The following is a 24,354-nucleotide window of genomic DNA, read 5'->3' as shown; positions in this document are numbered from 1 at the left end:
ACCCCTGTTTTATTGTAACTTTCATTTATTCTTGGATATGTTAGTTATTTCCCCATGTTCCATGTAAACCGATCTGATTTGATCCTTATCAAGAATGTCGGTATAAAAAAAGCACTAAATAAATAAATAAATTATTGGGTGTCTGATGTAGCTGCCACTTTGGAATATTTTGTTTAGAAAAATGTACTAGTTCTTAATTATGGGATATTTTTCTAGTCATCAGCTCGTTTGAAATGTTATTAGTATGGTTTTACGAGTTTCGAGAGAGGGGAGCAAGAGACAGAGAAGAGAACCGGGGATTGCTATCGGGGGATGCCAAAAGTAGTCTCCGCCCCGGGTGCCACATACTTTAGGTATGCCACTGCCCTTTTTTTAAATCTGGAATGGACTGGTGCGGCTTTCATCCCTTCCCCTAGCTTTTCTTTTAGCTATTTGATTACTCTCTATTGCTGTACTGCTTGTCACATAGAGTGTGCCACACATCATTTTTGTTAATGCAGATGTCTGTGCCTTTGGCAGCGAAAGGTTGGGAAACACTGGCATACACCTTCAGTCAGAAAAACGAGGGCTCTTAAACGCTTCTAAACATGTATACATAAGGTCTTTGGATATGTCCTAGAAGGTTCTGCTCCAAGAAGTCCCGCAACAAGCCTTTGCACTCGCTCTGGGAAACTTCTCTCAACCCCTAGAAACCGACTCCCTCAGCCGAGCGTGTTGGGAAATGCAGTCCATCCTTTTACCCGTTAGGTCACTTGCGGGCGGGGTTCGACAAAAAACTACAAGTCCCGTCGAGCGTAACCTTGTAGCCCCGCCCACCGAAGTCTGGCAATTCTGCTGCTTACGTGGGCGACAAGTCAGCAGAGCGCGAGGGGAAAACGTTGGAGGGGTCGCGGCTGGGCGAAAGCGTCGCGGGACTTCCCCGCCCACCCGGCGCTCAAACGCGCAGGGCGATGAGCGCGGGCTGCCGAAATGTGGCTGATACCTGAGGAGGTGCTGCTGAAGAATGCCCTGAAGCTGTGGGTGACGGAGAAATGCAACGACTACTTCGTCCTGCAGAGGAGACGCGGCTATGGGGAGGAGGGCGGCGGGCTGACAGGTAGAGGAGCGCCTCTCGCACAGGGCTTCGCCGGGGAAAGGAAGGAAGGGGTCCAGGCTCTCCTGTAGTCAGCTGTATCCCCTTACTGTCTCCCCCGGAAAAAAATAAAACATAGTTTTCAGTGCCGGCCGGGGTTGCCCCTTACTCTCCTTTGCCGGTACACACAGTCGCCTGCAAACCCGCTGCTCCTAGACGAAGTTGGTGTCCGCGAGGCGCTCACGTGAGGGTGGGGGGCGTACGGTCTGGTGGCTCCGCGCCCTGCGCTTCCCCCTCCCCAGAGCCGCGGATGGCCGGGGACGTGGTTAGCGCTGGGAAGGCAGGTAAATAAACAGCGGAAAGTGCTGGCTCTGGCTCCTGTGTGTGTGTTCCGGGCTCGCCTGGCGCCCTCTGGCCGGGGACGAGAAGGAGCTTAGCAGACAGTAATGTCTCTTACGGTGAGGATGGGAGAAACGTCCTCTGCCAATCGCCTTCCGAACTTGGCACCTGCAAGCGATCTCTTCCTAGAGCTGCATGTGCGCCTCGTAACTCGTCTCCACCCCCCTCGAGCTTTGGCTCGTTCTTCGAATGGGCATTGGCTGCCGTGAAGTTCTGTATTAATAAAATAGGCGAAATCTATCCTATTCGAAAACTGCTCGCTACCTTTGTATGCTACTTTGTTCAAAATAATCACAATGCTGTCAGTCAAATATTGTGCTACATTGGAAGAATCTGCTGCTTAAGTGTGGTCATGTATTGTGCCCGTGAATGCTTTGATAACCCCCAAGAGTATAGCTTTATATTGTAGTAATGATGGAGATAACTGGTATTATATAGTATGTTGCCTTTCTGTTTGATTTCTTGTAGGGTTATTGTTTAGAAAATAAACAAAACTGTAAACCTAAAACAATTCCTTGTCTGGTTTGCCCATAGTGCAGTGCATATTCATCCTCAGGTTTCTTAGCTCCCTAAATGGGTTTATTCTAACTAGCTACATTTAAAAAACCAAAATAAAATAGAAAATGGAATGTTAGAATGTAGTATTTTGAAACTTGACTTGCATTTGCTATGACTCACTAATTAATACAGGTTGTGGGCCACTGTGCTACTGTTTTATGTAGAGAACAGTACAGCTTTAAGCCATACAAATTATTTTTTTCTAATTTTAATTTTTCAAGGTAAAGCAAGGACTAAGTGATTCCAGTGTAGATGAGGTGTACTGCTTAGGGCTGTGAATAAGCAACATATACATAATTATTAAATGAATAAGCAGTTGTATCCAGTGCACTTTATGTACTATCCCTTGGGGCCGATGTAATAAGATGCACTGAAGCTGCTTGTGGGTTTTCCCGCGCAAAGCCGAGTATGTAATAAAGGTTTTATGTGCTGGAAAAAAGCGTGTACAAATGCGCTTACAGACCCACATTTTTTCTGCACGAGTGTATGCTAATGGCATGCAAAGGAGGCAATTATCTATTTATGGGGAATGCAGGAGCTGTGCTAGAAGGAAGATCTAGTTAGTGTGGGTTTTTTAGTGCCTGGGTCAGGGTAGGAAATAAGTGAAAATGCTGGAGTGGAGATGGTATTTTTGATGTTTTGCGCATCAGCTAAGCGGCGGACAGAACGGATCGAGAAGGCAGCTTCTCAATGAGGCAGAATCGCCGATCTGCATTTCACGCTCTCGCCGGTGGTCGGAGTCTGATCATGAAGTGGTTAGATATTGCTCTACCCACCTTCACATCAACTTCTGGACCAATAATTTAATCTTTTTTTTTTTTTTTTAAAGAAAGGCTTTTGCCCTGAGCCACAATTGCAGGCGTTCACATGCCGATGGGTGTCTGTGTGGATGTCTGCGCATTTTACTACATAGGGCCATTAATGCGTGTTACAATGCGCATTATGGCATGTATGTTTGTGTGTGTATTTTATGTGCATATTTTATTAGCATACGTGGCCGTTATTATATCCCGCGCTTCTGCTGGTTTTTGCCGCGCGTCCAAAAAAATCCAGGCAGAAAAATCAGCGTGGTTTTAGCGCAGGTTTTATTACATTGGCCCCCTTGTGAGTAGCTGCTGATTGGTCACAAATTCTTTCTCCTTCTGTAATGATGCAAAACAATAGTTTAGAATACCCTCGCTCACTCTAATCCCCTACTTTTTCCCAGTTCTCAATGTTTGGTTTACATTTAAGATAGTGTTCTCTGCCTTATTGCATGTATTCAGTAGATAAATACAAATTTACTTGTCTTTATTTGGATATCTGTGTTTATCAAAGAAAGGGTGCCAGATTTTGATCGTTAGTAATGTCTTATTTGTTTAACCAATAATTTCAGTTCTTGATCAGGTCATGTCATATTCCTTGAAAGGATCAGTTTTGCATTCTTTGCCATTATTTTAAAAGCACCATGTAAATTTTTGAATACTGCCTATTTGCCAAAGGCAAACACTTCTTCAAAACTACCAATTGACAAAACCCCATGAAAAAGACAAAATGTTTATTGTGGAATACATTATGGAATACAACCATAGTATGGTTGTTAGGAAGTGCTGTCTTCTGAAATGTATAATTTCATGTTTTTCTGTTTCTGGGTAGCAGATTGCCTACTCTAACAAAAGATGGTCTGTGTTTTATTGAATACTACATATTTGAGTGACTTGGTAATGCTATAGAATTAACCTGACTGTAATCCCCTTTGAAGTGCTGAAAGGTGGAATATAAATCACATTTTTAAAAAGTATAAATAATTAAAATTGTCTCTTATATTTAAGACCCACTATAGATAATTGCACTCATGGTACGCATTTTCAGTAGACATCCTATAGTTCCATTCAGAATGTGCTATAATTCATCTATCTGGTATGCATGGATAATAATCTAAACAAAACACTTTATTACTATTAGTGGACTTAGCTGGTATAAGTCATGACCCTTTTGTGCAGAGGCTTTGTTCCTAATGGCTGAGCTGCAAAGTAATAGAGTTGTGGTGCTTGCTGAGGCTAATTGCTCTTGTTTTGATAAAGCACAATAATGCTGTAAACGTCAGCCATGCTTCAGTTGCCTTTTTTTTTATCAAGTTAATCTCTTTGGCTTTACTTACAATGTGCAAAATTTTGGGCACCCCTTGTCAAATTGCGTTTTTCATAAGAACATAAGATATGCCATACTGGGTCAGACCATGGGTCCATCAAGCTCAGTATCCTGTTTCCAACAGTGGCCAATCCAAGTCACAAGTACCTGGCAAGTACCCAAACATTAAATAAATCTGAAACTACTGTTGCTTATTAATTAATAGCAGTTTATGGATTTTTCCTCTGGGAACTTAACCAAACCTTTTTTAAACCCAGTTATACTAACTGGTGTAACCACATCCTTTGGCAATGAATTCCAGAGCTTAACTATGCGCTGAGTGACAGAGAATTTTCTTTGATTTGTTTTAAATGAGCTACTTGCTAACTCCATGGAGTGCCCCCTAGTCCGAGTAAATAACCGATTTACATGAACTTGTTCAAGTCCTTTCATGATTTTGTAGACCTCTATCATCTCTTCTCCAAACTGAACAGCCCTAACTTCCTTGGCTTTTCCTCATAGGGTGCCGTTCCATACCCTTATTATTTTGGTCACCCTTCTCTGCACTTTCTCCAGTGCAACTATATCGTTTTTGAGATGCAGCAACCAGACTTGCACACTGTATTCAAGATGCGGTCTCACCATGGAGCAATACAGAGGCATTATGACATCCATCGTTTTATCTGCCATTCCCTTCTTAATAATTCCTAACATAGATGATTTCAATGTTTTATCCACTATGATGCCTAGATCTCTTTCCTGGGAGGTAACTCTGACGATAGACCCTAATATTGTGTAACTATAGCAAAAGCTCAAGCAACCTCTGCATGAAGCAAAATTAAACACTGCATCTTTCTACAATGTTTAATGAAAAATTACTATTTGCTGATTTTAACAGCTGGAAAATAACAAAAAAGTGAGTGTAACATATGGAAGTTTGAACACCTAGTTAATTCATTAGTGCTTTTTTTTTTTTAAGTTTTATTGAGGCCCAAAATTTGACTTTTTAAGCTTTCACTTAGGTGAAGACAATTCCATGGTTTAGCAAATACTCTGACTCTGTAGTGCTGTCTATTATTATTTATTAGCTTGATTAATCACATTATACTATAAAAATAAATCAATGTGGTGTATAAAGAATAAAATAAGATATAAATAAATAGGCAAAGTCAATGCATAATGTTAAAACAAGTAACAAAACATATAACCAGGATTGATAAAAGGAGGATAAAAAGCCTATAGGATGGGATAAAGAAAAGAAAAACACATTACAAGTCATAAAACCTTACAAAAATTAAAACAATTTAAAATCACATAACAGACATCATAAAGCAAATGTTGCTTAGCTGTAACAGGTGTTCTCACAGGACAGCAGGATGTTAGTCCTCACATGGGTGACATCACAGGATGGAGCCCAATCACGGAACACTTTTTTGTCAAAGTTTCTAGAACTTTGACTGGCACCTACTGGGCATGCCCAGCATGGCACTAAACCTGCAGCCAGCAGGGGTTTCCCTTCATTCTTGTTTAAAGCTACAGGAAGTGCCGAAAAATAAAATAAGAAAACGTAACGAACCCAACACCGCGGGGTGGCGGGCGGGTTTCGTGAGGACTAACATCCTGCTGTCCTGTGAGAATACCTGTTACAGCTAAGCAACATTTGTTTTCTCACAGGACAAGCAGGATGGTAGTCCTCACATATGGGTGAGTACCGAGCTGAGGATATCCGAGAAATGCACCAAATGTACCCAATTGTGCAATAGGCACTAGGACTGGGGTGAAATTTGGTAGAGGGCATCCGGAATCCTAATGGACAGGTGGAAGGGTGTTGGTACGTCAAGTTGCGAAAAGTTTGCGCAAGACAGACTAGCCGAAGATGGAATCTTGTCTTCCGGCCTTGTTCACTCCCGGCAAGTAGGTGGTCTTGAGGTACATCGAGTGGGAGAGGACCTCCGCCCATATCTGTGCAGCTTCCTGACACAGTAGGTAGGAGCCCGTTCCTCCCTGTTTGTTGATGTACCACATGGCCACCTGGTTGTCCGTCTGAATCAGGATGACCTGATTGGAGAGGTGATCCTGAAACACCCTGAGAGCATATCTGATTACTCGCAGCTCCAGGAAATTGATTTGGTGTTTGGCTTCCTCTGGAGACCAAGTTCCTTGTGTGTCTGCAAATCAGCGACATGAGCTCCCCAGCCGAGGTTGGAAACATCGGTGGTGAGAATTATTTGAGGGTCTGGAGCCTGGAAGGGCAGGCCTCGGAGGAGATTGATCTGATTTTGCCACCAGGCTAGAGACTGACAAAGTGAGTCTGTGATGTAGACAATGGTCGATAGAGGTTGGACGGACTGAGTCTATTGTGACCTTAGAGTCCACTGCATGACTGTCATGGCCAAGTGGGCCATTGGGGGTAACTTGTACTGAGGACACCATGTGTCCCAGCAGGATGAGGAAGTGGCGTGCAGTCGTGCGGTGCTGAGACTGTAGCTGGTGAGTGAGAGAAATGAGAATGAGAGCTCGCTGTCGAGGCAGAAATGCCTTTGCCTGCAAGATGTCCAAGTCTGCCCCTATGAATGATAAAGTTTGAGATGGGAACTAAGCAGGATTTCGCGTAGTTGAGAAATTCTAGCAAAATCAGAATGTGTAAAGTAAGATGTAGGGACGACAGAGCAGCTTGCTGAGTGGGAGCCCTGATAAATCGTCTAGATAGGGGTAGACGTGAACACCTTGAGTCCTGAGGAAGGCTGCTGCTACTACTACTACGAGGCACTTGGTGAAGGCTCGTGGTGCAGATTTCAGGCCGAATGGTAGCACTCGGTACCGATAGTGCTTGGGGCCTACCAGAAATCTCAGGAACCTGTGATGAGATGGAGGTATCTCAATGTGTGTGTGTACGCATCTTGGACATCGAGACAGCAGAGCCAGTCTCCTTTTTGCAGAAGAGGAAGGAAGGAACCCAAGGTTACCATCTTGAACTTTTCTCAGTGGAGGTACTTGTTGAGGGCACGTAGATCCAGAATTGGACGAACGCCGCCTGATTTTTTTGGGGATTAGAAAGTACCGGGAATAGAATCCTAGGCCTTGTTGGGAGTAGGGCACTGGCTCTATTGCTCTGGACTGGAGGAGGAGGGAGACCTCCTGCTCCAGGAGTAGTGAGTGGTCGGATGTTCTCCACGTCGGTAGAGGTGGGGAGTCTGGTGGGATGGAGAGAAAGTTCAGGTGATAACCTTGAGAGATTATGGCAAGGACCCACTGGTCTGAGGTGATTGTGTGCCACCTGTTGTTGAAATGGCACAATCGACCTCCCACTGGTATCTGAGGCAGTGGAAGCTGGCTGCTGCTCTCTATGCAGGAGTCAAAAGCCAGCTTTTGTTTCCGTGGCTGACGAGACTAGGCCTTTTGGAAAGGTCTCGTGGAACGAGTTCTAGACTGAGGTGGATAGGACTTCTTTTGACGGAAGAATGACTTTTTAGTATCCTTCCTGAATGGCTGTTTGGAGGAATACTCAGAAGGCATCAGAGAGAGCTGGTGAAGGGTCTCATGATGCTCCTTGAGTTCTGCCACCGTCCGTTGAATCTGTTCGCCAAACAGATTGTCTCCTATGCAGGGCAGATAAGATAATCTGTCTTTTACTTCAGGGCGCAAGTCCGAAGACTTAAGCCAAGCCCATCTTCTTGCCGAAATAGCAGTTGCAGATACCTTGGAAGCGGTGTCGAAGATATAAGAGGATCTTATTTCATGCTTCCCTGCCTTGAAACCCTTGTGTACCAGGGTTTGAAGCTGTTCCTGGAATTGCTGAGGCAGGGACTCTGCAAAGTCCTGTATCTGCTTGAATAAGACCCTGTTGTACTGGGTCATATACAGCTGGTAAGAGGCGATCTGAGAGATGAACATTGATCCCTGGAAGACATGCCGGCCAATGGCATGGAATTTCTGTTCCTTACCTGGGGGAAAGGAAGAGTGGGGTTTTGATCTTTTTTCCCTTTTTTGGGCAGATTCTACAACCACAGATTGGTGATCCAGCTGAGATTTCTGGAATCCTGGGGCTGTTTGGACCAAATAAGTGGTATCAGCTTTTCTGTTGACTGGAGCAACAGAACCAGGGTGTTCCCAGTTCTTTTTGAGGAGATCCAAAAGAACCTGGTGAATAGGGATGGAGGTTATTTCCTTGGGAGCATCAGGAATTGTAACAGCTCCATCATTTGCCTGTCATCTTGTTCAGTCTGCAATTGGAAGGGAACCAATTCAGACATTTCCTTCACAAAATTTATGAAGGATAGGTCCTCTGGAGGAGAACGCTTCCTACTTTCAGTAGGAGAAGATGGCGTTGGTAAGTCATCGGTGTCTGGCGATGAATCACCAGTCCAGGTATCATAGGGATCAGGACCTGTCCCCCTAGGAACCTGAGAAGGACGGGACGATGGAATTTCTGAAGGTCCTAGTCTAGGCTCTGGAGGCACTGATGAGGGCATCGATGGATGGATCATTGGCGCCGATGGACGCATCGGCATCGGCAAAACTCCCGATGGAGGAATGCGGAACGGTGTTTCCACACCCGATAACAGGGTAAGTGCGGAAGGCACCGGAGCCATCTGTGACCCAGGATCCATCGGTGGAAAAGCGGCTATAAGCGCTTCCATCTTCGAGAGCAGCGGTGCCAATGCTGCCGAAATGGGATCGATGGTCTCTTCTGTAGCCGGCACCGATATCTGCGTCGGGGGAACTTGAAGTCTTTGCATCGCCTTATCGATGGCCTCCTGGACCATCCGGTCCAGTTCTTCACGGAGACCTGGAGCAAGCAGCCCTGGCTCCGGAAGGGAAGGAGGAGGCAGAGGCATAGCTGGAGGGACCACCGTTAAAGGCGGAGTCGCGGCTCCCGATACTTGTCCGGGTGAAGGTTGCCTCGGTGACCCGGTTGCAGAAAGGGTCGATGCCTTTTCTGGATGGGGTTTTTTTCGATGGCGGCTCGGACGATGGCGAGGTCTGACTTTCCTTCCTCGATGGTCCGAGACTTCCGGTGTCGATGCCGATGTTTCTCTCTACAATCCCCTCTGTCCTGAGGGGGGGAGGGGGGGGTGTAGAGGTAGCTGAAGGCCGAGAAGTTGTCGATGCTGGGCGGTCACCGGCCAGTGGCTGATACTGGCGCAAAGTGGACGGTGCCGGTTCAGACTACTTCGATACAATAGACGGCGTCGGGGTTTGAGAACGGAAGAGAAGTTCCATTTTCTCCATTCTGGCCTTGTGACCTTTTGGTGTCATTAATGCACATTTGGTGTAGGTCAAGACATCATGCTCGCACCCGAGACACATTACACAGACTTTGAGGGTCTGTTATGGACATGGTGCGAGTACAGTCAGGGTACAGACGGAACCTAGATGCCATGGCCTTTGAAAAAAATTGAGCCGCGGTACGGTCGACGGCCAGTAGGCCGCGAGGGCCAAACTCGACTGGAATCGACCGAAAACGGGTAAAAAACTTACTGGAGTACCGCGGAGTCAAAAAGTTGAAGGAGGGACCCCTGTGGGGTATGAAAGTTTTTAGTAATTCCGTGAGGAAAATTCCTGTCAGGAATCTGTGGAGCTCCTTAACCCGCGTGGCTACTGCTGCGCGGAAAAAAGAAGTCTGAAGGGGGACCCTTGCTGGCTGCAGGTTTAATGCCATGCTGGGCATGCCCAGTAGGTGCCAGTCAAAGTTCTAGAAACTTTGACAAAAGTGTTCCGTGATTGGGCTCTATCCTGTGATGTCACCCATATGTGAGGACTACCATCCTGCTTGTCCTGTGAGAAAATTATATAACTCAGAGTAGTAGGTGTTATGTCTGTCGGTCGCAGACGGCTGCAACCGCGAGTACTCGCTGCTTGCATCACTCTCCTGCCCTCCCTGGGTCTGCTCTCAGCGCGGGCCAGCCTACACCACTGTGTTCCTCGGGACTCCTCATGGCGGCATGGACTCTGCTACTTCCTACTTTGATGTTAGGCCTTCCTAGGCACGCGCGTCCCCGGCCCCGCCTTTGAAGCCTCTTAGGCAGGAACCTCAGGGGTGTTCCTGGTTGATGATGTCATTGGACTCCTGTACTTAAGCTCCACCTTCGCCCCCAGCTAGCCGACTTGGCAACAAGTTCCATACGAGTCCACAACTCCTGCCTTGTGTTCCTGAGACGTCGCTATGTGTCTTGCTCCTGGACCCTGTTTGGCACCTGCTCCTCGGTGGTCAGTGTGCGCTCTTTCGGGGACTTGCTTCCCTGGCACGGGCTGGCTCTGCCTGCACCTCCTGGGTCCTTCTCTGCAACAGCTCCTGGTACTCGGGTCTCCCTTGGAACACTGCGGCAACCTGTGATTTTCTTGGCTAGCCTTCCCCGCTCCTCGGGGTTGCGCCCGTGTTCTAGCAAGACAGTCTGCGCTCTTCTGCTCCTCGGGTCACGCGTACTACTCGAGACTATCTAGAGCTTCCCCGCGCTGCGGGGCTGTGCTCCTGTTTATTCAACGACTGTCATCTGTCCCTCTCCTTGGGCCTGCTTCTCTACTAGACTGCTGGCACTCCTCTGCTCTCCGGGTTCCTGCCTACGACAGCAGCTGAGACCGGGCCCGAGCTTTCCTGCCTCATAGGTTGGCCTGTGCCTCCAAGTCTATGCCCACTACGTTGCAGCTCCGCCCCTCGGGGCTGTCGTCCTGGAGAACTTTCTGCATGGCTAATCCTGCGCCTTCCGCTCTGCGGTTTGCCTGGCGCCTCTCTCTTCAGGGTCTCACTCCAGGTACTACCTACTGTCTATCACCCTACGGGGGTTACCTCCTGGTCCCTGGGGATCTCTCCACTACTGTGCCCAGAGCTCCTCGCTGTGCCTATACCTTGCCTCCTGACGGTGCGGACCTGTGGGGCTCCTCTCCACAGGCTGTTACAACTCTCATCTCTGGCCAAGGGTCCACATACCCACAAACCATAACAATAGGTAAGTGACCTAAATAAATAAACATTTAAATGATGATAATGCAAAGATAAAATTGAAATGAGAAGAAAATTGACTTGACAGGAGGATGAGTAACTCAACAATAAATAAAATTGACAATATTAAATTCTATTTAAATTTTAAACTAAAAGTATAGTGCAATTTGTGAGAGGTTCCAAAGATACATGCAGGAAATCACAGTAAACCAATATAAAATATTGCAATAATCCATAAAATAGTCATAGTACAGTCAATAATGAATGATGGTGTATCGTTTTGGCTGGTTGTGGGATGTCCTGCGATTGGCCACACTCAGAAAGATTAAACCTTCCTTTATGCCAGGCTTGAATATGTAAAGGCGGGTCCCCAGCTCACTGTGATGCTATACGAGCCCAAGGTTTCAGCTTTTCAGCCCTATACCAATGTAACAATGCGTTCAAGTGAGAGGCAGCAAAGTACCACTCCAGGTGCGGAACCCGCAGATCCCCCTCTCAGCTTATCCAAAAACAAAATAGATCTGGACACTTTAGGGGGGCCTACTTTTCCAAATGAAGTGAAGCTTAGCTTGAATATGAGCTGAGAGAAATATAGTTGAGCCCAAACAACCCCTGAATATCAGGTCCAGTTTTAACCCCTAGATATTTTCCCATCCTTTGGCCACTTGGAAGGGTAGATGTGCTAGAATTCGAGTGAAACCATCACTAGACACTGAAATATTTAATAGCTCCGATTTATCTTCATTAACCTTAAATCCAGAGATCCTGCCAAATGCTCACAAAGCCTGCAGCAGCGCTGGGAGGGAAGACTCTGGGTCAGTCACCGTAAATAAAAGTTTTTAAGTGAACATGGTGCACTTAAAATTATGAGACTGCACTAACATCCCCTGAATCTGAGCATCGCACTGCTGCCGCAAATGGTTCAAGATATAGTGCAAATACTAGCGAGAGGGGACAGCCCTGCCTTGTGCCCCTTTTGACCTCAAAGGGCGAGGAATGCCCCCCGTTAATTTTCAGACAAGCCATAGGGTTCGTATATAGGAAATGGAGCCAGCCAATAAAATCAGGGTCCAGGTTCATTTTCTCTTAAGACTCTGAATAAGAATGGCCAATGAACCCTATCAAAGGCTTTCTCGGCATCTATAACCAGCAGTACTAATGGAGTCTGAGTATGTTGTGAATGCCAAATCAGCTCCAAGACCCTTCGCACATTATCAGAGGCCAGTTTCCCAGGCACAAAACCTGACTGGCCTTCATGAATAAGATAGGGTGCTACCATCCCTAACCGCCTGACCAATATTTTAGCAAGAATCTTTAGGTCAATGTTTATCAAGGATATCTGTCTATAAGACCCACATAGTGTGGCATCCCTCTCACTTTTAGCCAGTAATTATCCCAGCCAAATTAGAATCCTATGATAGTGAACCCCCACTCCTAAGATCATTAAACATATCTAATATTGGTGGTATCACCACATCATGGAATATTTTATAAAACTTAACTGAGAACCCATCCAGGCCCGGTGATTTCCCTAATTTGAGGATCTGAATCGCTTGAAAGACTTCAGCATGGGTAGTGGCCCTATTCAATAACTCACGATCCCTAACGGAAAGGGAAGGCAACTCCACCCCCTGCAGATGTGATCCAATTGCCTGTTCTTCCTCTGTATTGTCTGAAGCATAGAGCTCCTCATAGAAGGCCAAAAATCGCTTACTTGTATCCACAGATTCGTAAAGAAAAGACCCCAACTTATCCTTGATTTTAGTAATGAAAGATTGCAGTTCACTCCTTCAGTTTCCGGGCAAGCAAACGCCCTGCTTTATTGCTAAGCTCAAAATGCCTTTGCTTGAGCATATCTAAGTGGACACCATCTTTGGCAGATTTAATGCCTTAGTTGTTCCCTCCTCACGACCTCCAATTCCTCAAGCTTCCGAGGGTCCAAAGTGCGCTTATGACTCAACTTCAGTTTAGCAATGCGCTGCATGAGAGACAGCCTTTGTTCACATCTCTCATTCTTGAGGAAGGTTGCCCGGGAAATAAACTTACCCCTGACCACAGCTTTCATGCAGTCCCAAACTATGCTAGGAGATACATCCCCATTCTGATTGAGGTTCAGATATTCTTGGATATTATCTGTGAGGTAGTCTGTAAAGTATTTGTCATCCAGTAAACTATCATTCAAATGCCAGTAGCACTGCCCCCTCCCCCTCTCTGCAAGCGCAGATTCACCCAAATCGGGTAATGATCGGACCATGTCATAATGCCCACTTCAGCCTCAGAGATCAGATCCACCAGAGATTTATCAATAAGAAAGAAGTCTATACAGGAGTAAGACTAGTGAGTGAGAGAAATAGGTGTAATTAAGTGCTGTAGGGTTCTGCAAGCACCAGATATCGGCCAAACTCTGGTCGGGTTAGATTTTTAAGAGCCTGCTTTGATATCAGGAGCCCCCCATACCTGGATTGGAACTATCTAAATACGGATACCTAGTGAGGTTGAAGTCTTTCCCCCTACAATGACATGATCCTCTGCCCATTGTTCCAGAAGAATAGAAATACTATTTAAAAAAAAAAAAAAAAAAAAAAAAAAAAAAGACCTTGTTCTGTATGTGGGCCATATATAGAAAGGAGTGTAAACAATATGCCATCAAACGTGGTTTTGAGAGCGATATATCTGCCCTCCTTATCACATCTAACATCCTTAACATTTGCTATTAAGCTTTTCACAAACAAGATACCCACTCCACAATATTTCTTTTTGACCGTGGCTGAGGCCAAATACTGCTGAGGAAAGAACCTGACCCACAGCAGCCATTCCGTACATTTAAGTAGATGGGTTTCTAGGCAAAAGGTAACGGCTTGTAAACTCCTAGCCTCTTGAAATAAAAAAAATCTCCTTTTGGCAGGAGTATTTAAACCTTTAGTATTAATAGATATTATACGTAACCCAGCCATTTGCAAGTACCCTAAAACTATCATACCCCATCAAGCTATATCAAGCAGATAACAATTTGGCCTGCCCCTCCATAGAACAAATCCAAACAGTAACTCAACCACCCATTCTTACCGCTCTCTCCTCCAGCCCACATACCCCCTCATCCCAGCCCTGACACACCCATGAATACAAAAGTATATGTTAGGAGAATCCCCCTGCACAATGCACTAAAACTTAAATAACTCCACGTTAAGGCAACGAATGAGAATTGAGATACAGGAATGCCCTGGTCCCAATGAAGAAGCAACCAGCCTGCAAGCCAAAAATGCCAACTAGTTCAAGTGGAGAGTTCCCTAGAAGGAAGTGAACCACCAGAATGTCTTTGGAGGCGTCTGCCTCCCCTGTCCACATGCTGCCATCTTGGAGTATCATTTCTATTCTACTTCCGGAAATGGGCACAGTAGGAGCAGAAGGTGTTATTTCCAGACCTGCAGCTTGCAGGATATCCACTGCTTCTGCCACAGTCGTGACCTGAGAGGTCACTCTAGCTATGCTAAAGCTCAGTCCAAATGGAAAGAGCCACCGGTATTTGACATTGTTCCTGCGCAGGGTGGCCACAACCTCTCTAAACTTTCTGCGCTTGCGAATGGTCGAGATCGCTAGGTCTCGATAAACTTCCACCTTATGGCCCTTCCAAATGATAGACCCAGGTTTATGGGCCACCGCAGCAATTTCCTCCTTCAATGAGAAACTGTGATGACAAGCTATGATGTCACACGGCTGGTTGTTGTGAATAGCCCCTAGTGCTCTGTGCGCCCTTTCTAATTTCACTGCAGGGATTTCCTTTGGTCAGCGCGCATTCCCAGAACCAGTTCACTGATATCAATAACCACTTTCCTGCAATCAGTGAATTCAGGGCTCTCCAGTAGCCTGCGGAATCTTAAGTTCGCTCTCCTAGAACTATTCTCTAGGTCTTCAGTGCGGTTCCTTAAATCCTGATTCGTTTTCAGGAATTTGTCTTGGGCTAGCTTGCAGCCTGCCAGCTCTAAGGCCTGATCCTCCAGGTGGGCCTCGGTGTCCTCAACCCACCTCCCCAGCTCTAGAATATCTGCTTTCATTTCAGAAAGCAAGCCCTGCAACTTGGTTTTCAGGCCAGCCATGTTCTTGTGTAGTGCCCCAAACCATGTTAGAAAGTCCGCCCGAGTCGGCACGGCTTCTCCCGCCTCACCTCCAATTGCTCCGCTCACCTCCGAGGTTGCAGGGTTGGCCTGCAGGCCTTCATTAGAGCCTGCCTCCAGCAATACGGTGGCGTTTGTGAAGGAGAACTTCTGTAAATCAACTTCCTTTTTGTGTCTGCAGATGGACTCAGGGAGCACAATCAAAGCCCGTGGAGGATTGATGCTGGGGTGATTAAGTTGGGTTGGGAGCTTAAGCAGCCATGTTGGGTGGTGATGTCACTTCTTCTCCTATCTTTCTGTAACTTAAAGTAAGAAGGATCCTCTGGCAGGGAGGCCTCACCAGGTGTGAATAAAAAATGCATCTTTACTCTGCAGCTGCTCTCTCTAACTGAATCCCTTGATTGTTAACATGGCTGGGCTAAATAACATTGAGTCATCCAATCCAAAGCCTCCTGGTGGGATGGCCTGAAGGGATGGATGGCTCCTATTGAGTGTGGCCTAAGAACAGGGATAATGGCATCTTGTGGCCAGACCGAGAGGGTCTGCCACAGCTACAGATGCAATAGATGGAACTGTTAATAAATGCTGAGAGGCAGAGTGCAGTGGGTGAGCAAGCACATAAGAAGTCATCTCTTTCTTTTGACTTGCACTTTTGTCTTGACTTATCCTTCCTTGCTGTTACCTTATCTGGCCTTGCCCTGCTGGTCCCTGCCATGTCTTGGTGTCGTCGTTTCCCCCCCCCCCCCCCCCCCCAAGTGTCTTTTCCTTGTTTTATCTGTTTGTCTCTGATTCCTGGTTTTGACCCTGGCCTTGGACTCTTGACTACTCTGTTGGATTACCACCTGCTCTGACCTTAGCTTGGACCTCAACACTGCCTGCCCTGACCTTGTCCTGGACCTTGACACTGTTTGCTCACTACCTGCTCTCCTTACAGGACTCTTGCCTAAGCCCTGCTGGCCTCTGGATCCCAAAGGCTCAATCTGTGGGAATGGAGCTGGTACAGGATAGTACCAGCTCTTATTAATTTATACATTTTTATAAACTGCAAATTGCAAAATATATTCTAAGCGGTATACATGATTATATAAATAGTTTAAAACAAGAGATTCATTACAATAGACAGTATAGACAAAAAACACATTAGGTCATAAAACATTAATTAGTACCAAATGCTTCTGTAAAAAGGTTTGCCTTCTAGGCTGTGTCAGCCACACCACAGCCCAAGGACAGAAGGGAAGGAAAACTGAAAAAAACAAAATATAGAAACACAGAAATGACAGCAGAAAAAGACCAATCGGCCCAGCAAGCTTCCACTCTTATTTTCCCATACTTATGTTTCACCAGCCACCAACTTCAGAGCTCTTGTTGGCAACTGTTTGATTCAAATTTCCTGCCATCCCCTGTCATTGATGCAGAGAGTAATATTGGAGTTGCATCAAAGGTGAGCATAAGGCTTATGGTTAAGGGTTGTAACTGCCGCATCAAGCAAGTTACCCCGATGCTTGTTTACCCAGATTGCACAGATCAATGCCTTGTTGGATGGTCTGAATGTAAATCCTGTTTTCCTCACTTTCCCCCTACCATTGAAGCAGATAGCAGCACTGTATATGTATTCAAAGTGATGTATCAGGCTTAATTGGTTTAGGGTAGAAACTGCCGTAATAAGCAAGCTTCCACCACGCTTATTTATTTACCCAGATTATGAAGTTCAGTCCTTGTTGGTTGTTGTCTCTGAATACTAATCCTCTTTTCCACATTACCCCCTGCCTTTGAAGCAGAGAGCAACGCTGTGTATGCATTCAAAGTGATGTATCAGGCTTAATTGGTTTAGGGTAGTAACCACCGAAATAAGCAAGCTACCCCCATGTTTATTTATTGTGAAGTTCAGTCCTTTTTGGTTGTTATCTGAATGCAAATTCTCTTTTCCACATTTCCCTTTGCCGTTTGAAGAAGAGCAATGTTGGGGTTGCATTAACCGTGCAAGGGATTTTTTTTGAGTAAGGGTAGTACTCACCAGGTAGTAGTTAACATTCCAGCAAGCCATCTCCATGGCTCTACTCTTCATTCATACTCTTCATAGAGTCCAGCTGTAAACTAAGAAATTTGATTACTAAGAAGAACAAAAGGAGAGAATGAATCCTGACAGGAGAATTTGCAGTCTGACAGAAGCTTTAGAGAAAAAAAGTTTTTAAGGTTTTTGTAAACTTTAGATAGTCTTTTTCCAAATTAATATAGCCAGCAGGAAGGAGTTCCACAAATTAGGTGGAAGGTATGAGAAACTGATTTCTTGTGTATTCTGTAGTCAGATTACACTTGACTTGGTGAAGGTAAAGCTAGTAGCTACAGTTGGGAAGAACGAAGCTGACATTGTAGTCAATGTGGAAGTATGAGACAAGCTAGACAAGAGTGCACCTCACCGTAAAGCTTTAAAAGCTAGGCACCCAATTTTAAATTCAGAGAGACTGAATTTAATGAAGTAGTTTCAGCAGCAGAGTGATGTGATCGTATTTTCGTTTATTAAATATTAAATTTGCGATTGTATTCTGAATAAGTTGGAGTCTTCTGACTAGATGAGAATTAAGACCACGGAGAAGAGCATTACAACAATCAAGATGACTGAGAATTAATGAGTGAGTTTTTAAATCCTTGAGGTCAAGATATGGCCTAAGACTATTTAAAAATCATAGAAAAAAATAAAATAATTGTACCATGTTGGAAATTTGTCCTGAGAAATTAAGCTTAGAATCCAGGATGATCCCCCAATATAATTGCTTCCTTGAACTGAATAGTATTTCAGCAATAGTGGGGGAAGATTCCCTTTGGCTGTCCTAGAAAACCAAATAACTTCAGATTTTGAAGGGTTGATTTTAAGTGTGTTTGATGTAAGGAGGTAAAAGAAGTGGAAAAAGGTAAACATTTGAGTGCCTCAGAGATCTGCACTTGGACTGGTGCTTTTTAATATATTTATAAATTATCTGGAAAGAGATATGACAAGTGTGGTTATCAAATCTCTGCAGATGATACAAAATTATTTGTAGTTAAATAAGCAGATTGTGATAAATTGCAGGAGGTCCTTGTGAGACTGAAAGATTGTGTGTCCATATGGCAAATGAAATTTAATGTGAACAAATGCTGTTACTACACAATGATAGGTTCCATTTTAGAAGTTACCACCCAGGAAAAAGATCTGGGCATCATAGTTGATGTTACATTGAAGTTGTTGGCTTAGTGTGCTGTGGTGGTCAAAAAAGCAAACAATGTTAGGAATTATTAGGAAGGGAATGTCAAAACGGAGGATGTCATAATGCCTCTGTATCATTCAATAGACCACACCTTGACTACTGTGTGCAATTTTTGTCACTGCATTTCAAAAAACATATAGCTGCACTGGAGAAAGTACAGAGAAGGGCAACCAAAATGATTAAGGGTTGGAACAGCTCCCCTATAAGGAAAGGCTAAAGAGGTTAGGCCTGTTCAGCTTGAAGAAGAGATGGCTGGGGGGGGGAGGGGTATGGTATCGGTCTACAAAATCATGAAAGGACTTGAATGGATAAATGTGAAACGGTTATTTAATTTTTCTGTTAATACAAGGACTAGGGGGCACACTATGAATTTAGCAAGGAGCACATTTAAAGCAAATCGGAGAAAATTCTTTTTCCCTCTGCGCACAATTAAGCTCTGGAATTCATTGCCAGAAGATATGTCAAGGCAGTTAGTGTGGTTGGGTTTAAAAAAGGTTTGGATAAGTTCTTGGAGGAGAAGTCCATAAACTGCTATTAATCAGTAAGGGATATAGACTGCTTGTTACCAACATTAGTAGCTTGGGATCTGTTTAATGTTTGGGTATTAGCCAGGTACTTGTGACTTGGATCGGCCGCTGTTGGAAGCAGGATACTGGGCTTGATGGACTTTTGGTCTGACCCAGTATGGCATACCTTATGTTCTTATGTTAACTTCTTATGAAGTTCACCAAAGAAACAGAAGTTAAGGCAGGGGTTGGGAACCTTTTTGGCTGAGAGAGCCATGAACGCCACATATTTTAAAATGTAATTCCGTGAGAGCCATACTAACTACAACTCCCCCACCCTCCTGACGCCCCCAAGACCTGCCAAATTAATTTACTACAACTCCCCATCCTCCTAACCCCCCCCCCCCCCCAAGTCCTGCCAAAAGTCCCTGGTGATCCAGCGGGGGTCCAGGGCTCGCAGACAAATCTTTAATAAAAAAGTAAAAATCTAACAAAACCCCCCCACCCTCCTGACGCCCCCCCCCAAGACCTCCAAAATTAATTTACTACAACCCCCCACCCTCCTGACCCCCCCCCCCCCCAAGACCTGCCAAAAGTCCCTGGTGGTCCAGCGGGGGTCCGGGAGCGATCTCCTGGATTTGGGCTGTCGGCTGCCAGTAGTCAAAATGGCGCCGACGGCCCTTTGCCCTCACTATGTCACTGGGGTTGACCAATGGCGGCGCTAGCCCCTGTGACATAGTAAGGGCAAAGGGCCGTCGGCGCCATTTTGACTACTGGTAGCCGACAGCCCAAGTCCAGGAGATCGCTCCCGGACCCCCGCTGGACCACAGGGACTTTTGGCAGGTCTTGGGGGGGGGGGGGGGTCAGGAGGGTGGGGGATTTGTTAGATTTTTACTTTTTTATTAAAGATTTGTCTGCGAGCCAGATGCAGCCATCAAAAGAGCCATATCTGGCTCCCGAGCCATAGGTTCCTGACCCCTGAGTTAAGGGATAGTTTGCTATTATCTGTATGTCATCAGCATAAAAATATGGAGAAAAACCGAGACTCTGGTTTAGAGTAACTAATGGTGCTAAATACAGGTTGAATAGAATAGGGAAAGCACAGAACCCTGAGGAACACTGCAGTTGAGATGACTGCTCTGTGAGGTAGTAGAGTTCCATTTCACTTGACAAGTCTTATCCTCTAAGAATAATTTGAACCATTCCAATGGATAATCGCACAAGCCAATTTCAAACCATGGAATCCTCTAAACAACTGACTGAGCATTTGGAAATGAAAATAATTCACTTTTACAAAGCAGGGGAAGGCTATAAAAAAAACAACCTCTCTAAACTCTTCTAGCAAGCAATTTCAACAGTTAGAAACATTAAGAGATGGAACTGTTGCAGTCGGGGTTAAGATTCTAAAGACCAAGAAAAATATCTGCTAGAACTGTCCAAAAATTGGTCAGATCTGTAAAATAGAACCCACAAATTATTGCAGATGATCTGCTGAAAAGTTTAGCTGCCACTGGAGTAGCATTCTATATTACAATGTTGCTTAGACAAAAATGATCCGCAGAGCTTAATTGTGCCTTGAGTGAAAAATAATTTTCTCCAGTTTGTTTTAAATGTGCAAAAGCTCGACTAGTACCCACTTTCTACCTCCCTCTCTATTTCTCCAAGGCAGACTTAAACCCATGGACCTTGGTGCTCAGAGTGCAAACTTGCTACTGCCCGAGCCACAGTCACACACCCCAAAAAAAATTATTCCCTGCATTTATTTGTTCTTGAGGGAGAAGTAATTTGTTTTGAGCATTCCTTGAGTGGGGACTGAACCCTGACTTCCTTGGTTCAGGGCCCATTGCTCTGACTACTAGGCTACTACTCCACTCCATTTTCTCATTTTTGTATAAGAATTGAAAAGGGAGGAAAGGAAGAGGAGGAATAGCAATTTTCTTTAATGGCAATTTTAAGATCATAGATGTGAAACTGAGACCTTTTACTTTTTATTGAAGTACTTCTCAGCAAGATAGACTTTTTGGTTGTTGATGGTGTATAATCCTCCTGATGAATCTAAGCCCTCTCTGAACGAAACAATTGAACTTATCTCTGAATGTGCAGCTAAATTTGAAAATTTACTCCTTAATTAATCTGTAATCTTTCGGATAAATGCCAATCTGGGTTTCGAGAACCACATAGAAATGTTGCTGACCTCAACCTGTACAGCAATCAAGCAAGGGAAGGATTCCTGTGGTAGTTCTGTTGTATTTGTCTATTGTCTTTGATAGGGACAGCTGTCATGAGTTGGTTGGCTGGTTAAGGGCAGCCAGATAAATTAGAGTTTATATCATTTCTGACAAATAGACCTCCGATGGTTACGGAGGAGGATTTCTCTCTGTATCTTGGATCCTTTAGTATTTATTTAAAAAATGTATGTGCCGCATTGTCTAAAATTTTGATCAGCTTACAAAAATAACAAACTCAATCATAAAGCAAAATATATAAGATCATTAATAAATCATAGACAAGACTCATAAACAACTAAAAACCAGCATTTACTCATAAAACATGTTAATATCACATAAAATAAGTATCTTTACCAGAAATTACTTTTAAGGATTCTAAAGTAGGCCAATTTAAAAAAGTTTTCTGTAGGTTTTTTTTTTTTGTTTTTTTTTAAGTTTTAGACCATATCTGCTGAGGTAATGAAAGTGGAAGATTATTCTACAACAGCTCCAGCTACGGGTAGTAAATTATCTCTGGATTCTGCCAATCTAATTGTTTTATGATTAGGAATGACCAAAAGCAATTCCTTACTGTAAGGATCAGTGCTGTCCCCTTTCCTTTTTATTATTTTCATCGAACCATTATGTAGGATATTAAAATTGGCAGGGGCAGATTATGACTTATTTGTGGATGATGTGTAGGTTGTGTTAAAGCAGTTTAGTGGACTCTTAGGCCGGCCTGATAGTCTCCGGACTAGCGGAACAGGCCGGGAGGCAGATACTGGACGGATTGAAGAGAATGATCTTCACCCTGGAAGCCCGTACTCCCCCAGGAGTAGCCCGTAGGAGCCGGGCCGCTGGGACTTAGGCGAAAGGAGAATCCGATGAGAAGATCCGAGGTCAAGGCAGGCAAGTCTGGAACAGGACCAAGGCTGGCACTGAAGGAGGACATGAATAAGGCAACTGGAACTGAAGCAGGCAACTGGAACAGGAACCAGGATCAAGGCTGGAACTGAAGCAGGCAACTGGAATAATTACAAGCAGGAACTCCAGAGGCACACTGTAATGATAAGCAAACTTGTTGCAAGGCAGTAAGCTGAGGCAGGCACCAGCCTTAAGTATTTGCCAGGGTCTGACTTCAGAAAGGGAGGCGGGGCGCCCAAGGCAGGAAAGGCCCTTTAACTCCTGGCCTTTCGCGCGCGTGCACACCAGGGAGGAGGGGCTAATGCAGCGAAGGTAAGGTCCCAGATGCGGCACTCACGACCGGGGCCGCAACAGTACCCACCCCCTTCTTACGCCCCCTCTTCGAAGGCCCAGGTTTACCGGGATGCTGGTGATGGAATTGGAGCAGTAGTTCCTTATCTAGAATGTTACGAGCTGGTTCCCATGTGTTGTCCTCCAGGCCACAACCCTCCCAGGCAAGTAGATATTCCCATCGTCGTTGGAGGAAGCGGACATCCAGAACCTCCCGAACTTGATAGGTTGGCTCATCGGGCACGGAAGGATCTGCCGTATCAGGATCTTGATGATGGTACCTGGAGAGGATGAGAGGTTTTAACAAGGAGACATGGAATACATTATGTATACGCATCGAGGAGGGTAGGCGTAGCCGGTAAGAAACGGCCCCCACATGCTCAACTATACGAAAAGGGCCACAGTATTTCGGAGCCAACTTCCGGGATGGGATTCGGAGTTGCATGTTCTTTGTGCTGAGCCACACTCGATCTCCGGGAAGGAAGATGGGTGCCGGCTGTCGGTGACTATCTGCCCAATTTTTCATGACCCTGGCTGCTTTGGCAAGTCTCCCTTGGATGGATGTCCACAGAGATTGCAACTGCTGAGCGGATGCTTGTACTGCTGGAATTGCACTAGGAAGTGGCAGTGGCAGAGGTGGTCGTAACTGTTTCCCATAAATGATGAAAAAGGGTGAACTGCCTGTGGCTGCATGAGAATGGTTGCTATACGAGAATTCTGCCCATGGTAATAACTGTGCCCAGTTAGTCTGTCTTTCGTTGGCGAAGGAGCGAAGAAAAGTCTTCAAAGAGCAGTTGGTGCGCTCCGCCAGCCCATTGCTTTGGACAGAAAGGCGGTGGACAGATTGAGTTGCACATTGAACTTTTTACATAATGCCTTCCAATACCGGGCGGTGAACTGCGGCCCGCGATCAGAGACAATGTCCTGGGGCAGACCGTGGATCCTGAAGATATGTTGAGTGAACAAGCTGGCTAGTTCGAGAGCCGACGGTAACTTGGATAGGGGAACAAAGTGGGCCATTTTGGAGAACCTGTCTATAGTTACCCAGATGACTGTATTCCCTTCTGAGGCTGGAAGGTCCACCACGAAATCGGTGGTGATGTGGGTCCATGGTTCCACTGGAATGGGCAACGGTTGGAGTAGACCCCAAGGCTTCCCCGTCTGCAGCTTCTGTATTGCACAGGTGGGACAGGAGTCTACGAAAGCGCGGACATCTTTCCTCAAGTTTGGCCACCAGTAGAAGCGGTTTACCAAGTCAAGAGTCTTCTCGCGGCCAGCGTGACCCCCCCGTAAGAGAATTGTGGGCCCAGAGCAAGACCGCCTTTCGAGACCGTCGGGGAACCACCGTCTTACCAAGAGAACATACAGTGGTCCCAGAAAGATTGATCTTTGCGGGGTCTAGGATCTATTGGGGCTGGTCCTGCTTTTCCTCCAGCTCCGTTGAGCACGAAAGTGCGTCCGCTCGAACATTCTTGGCAGCCGGCCGGTAGCGTAGTGTGAAATTGAAGCGATTGAAGAATAGAGACCAGCGGGCCTGTCGAGGGTTTAAGCGTTGGGCTCCAGGTTTTTGTGGTCCGTATATACTGTAACGGGATGGATGGCTCCCTCCAACCATTGTCTCCACTCCTCAAAGACGAGCTTGATAGCTAGTAACTCCTTATCCCCAATACTATAATTATTCTCGGCAACAGAGAATTTCCTGGAAAAGTATGAGCATGGCATGAGCTGACCGGAGTCAGTGCATTGACTAAGCACAGCTCCCACTGCGATGTTCGATGCGCCCACCTCTACGACAAATGGACGAAGCGGATCAGGGTGACGAAGACACGTATCCTGTAGAAAAGCCTCTTTGAGGATTTCGAACGCTTGACAGGCTGAATCAGGCCAATCCACCGCGTCAGCTCCTCTCCGAGTTAGGGCGGTGAGAGGAGCCACGATACGAGAATAGTGTGGAA

The 24,354-nt window shown here is 45.5% G+C and overlaps 1 protein-coding gene across 4 annotated transcripts in view; it reads left to right on the top strand.

The window, feature by feature from the left end:
* Positions 1 to 797: 797 nt before the first annotated feature.
* Positions 798 to 24,354, top strand: part of TBC1D8B (TBC1 domain family member 8B) — a 508,282-nt gene continuing 484,725 nt past the window's right edge. For all 4 annotated transcript variants that reach the window (XM_029607571.1, XM_029607568.1, XM_029607567.1 and 1 more), the window contains exon 1: positions 798 to 1,096. In XM_029607571.1, the coding sequence (XP_029463431.1) occupies positions 970 to 1,096 (127 nt within the window). In that variant the 5' untranslated portion in view covers positions 798 to 969. The remainder of the gene's footprint in view (positions 1,097 to 24,354) is intronic.

This window comes from Rhinatrema bivittatum, chromosome 6 (assembly GCF_901001135.1).
Source record: "Rhinatrema bivittatum chromosome 6, aRhiBiv1.1, whole genome shotgun sequence".
NCBI classification, from domain to species: domain Eukaryota; kingdom Metazoa; phylum Chordata; class Amphibia; order Gymnophiona; family Rhinatrematidae; genus Rhinatrema; species Rhinatrema bivittatum.
Note: the sequence above shows the minus strand (reverse complement) of the source record. Positions and strands in the feature narration are given on the sequence as shown.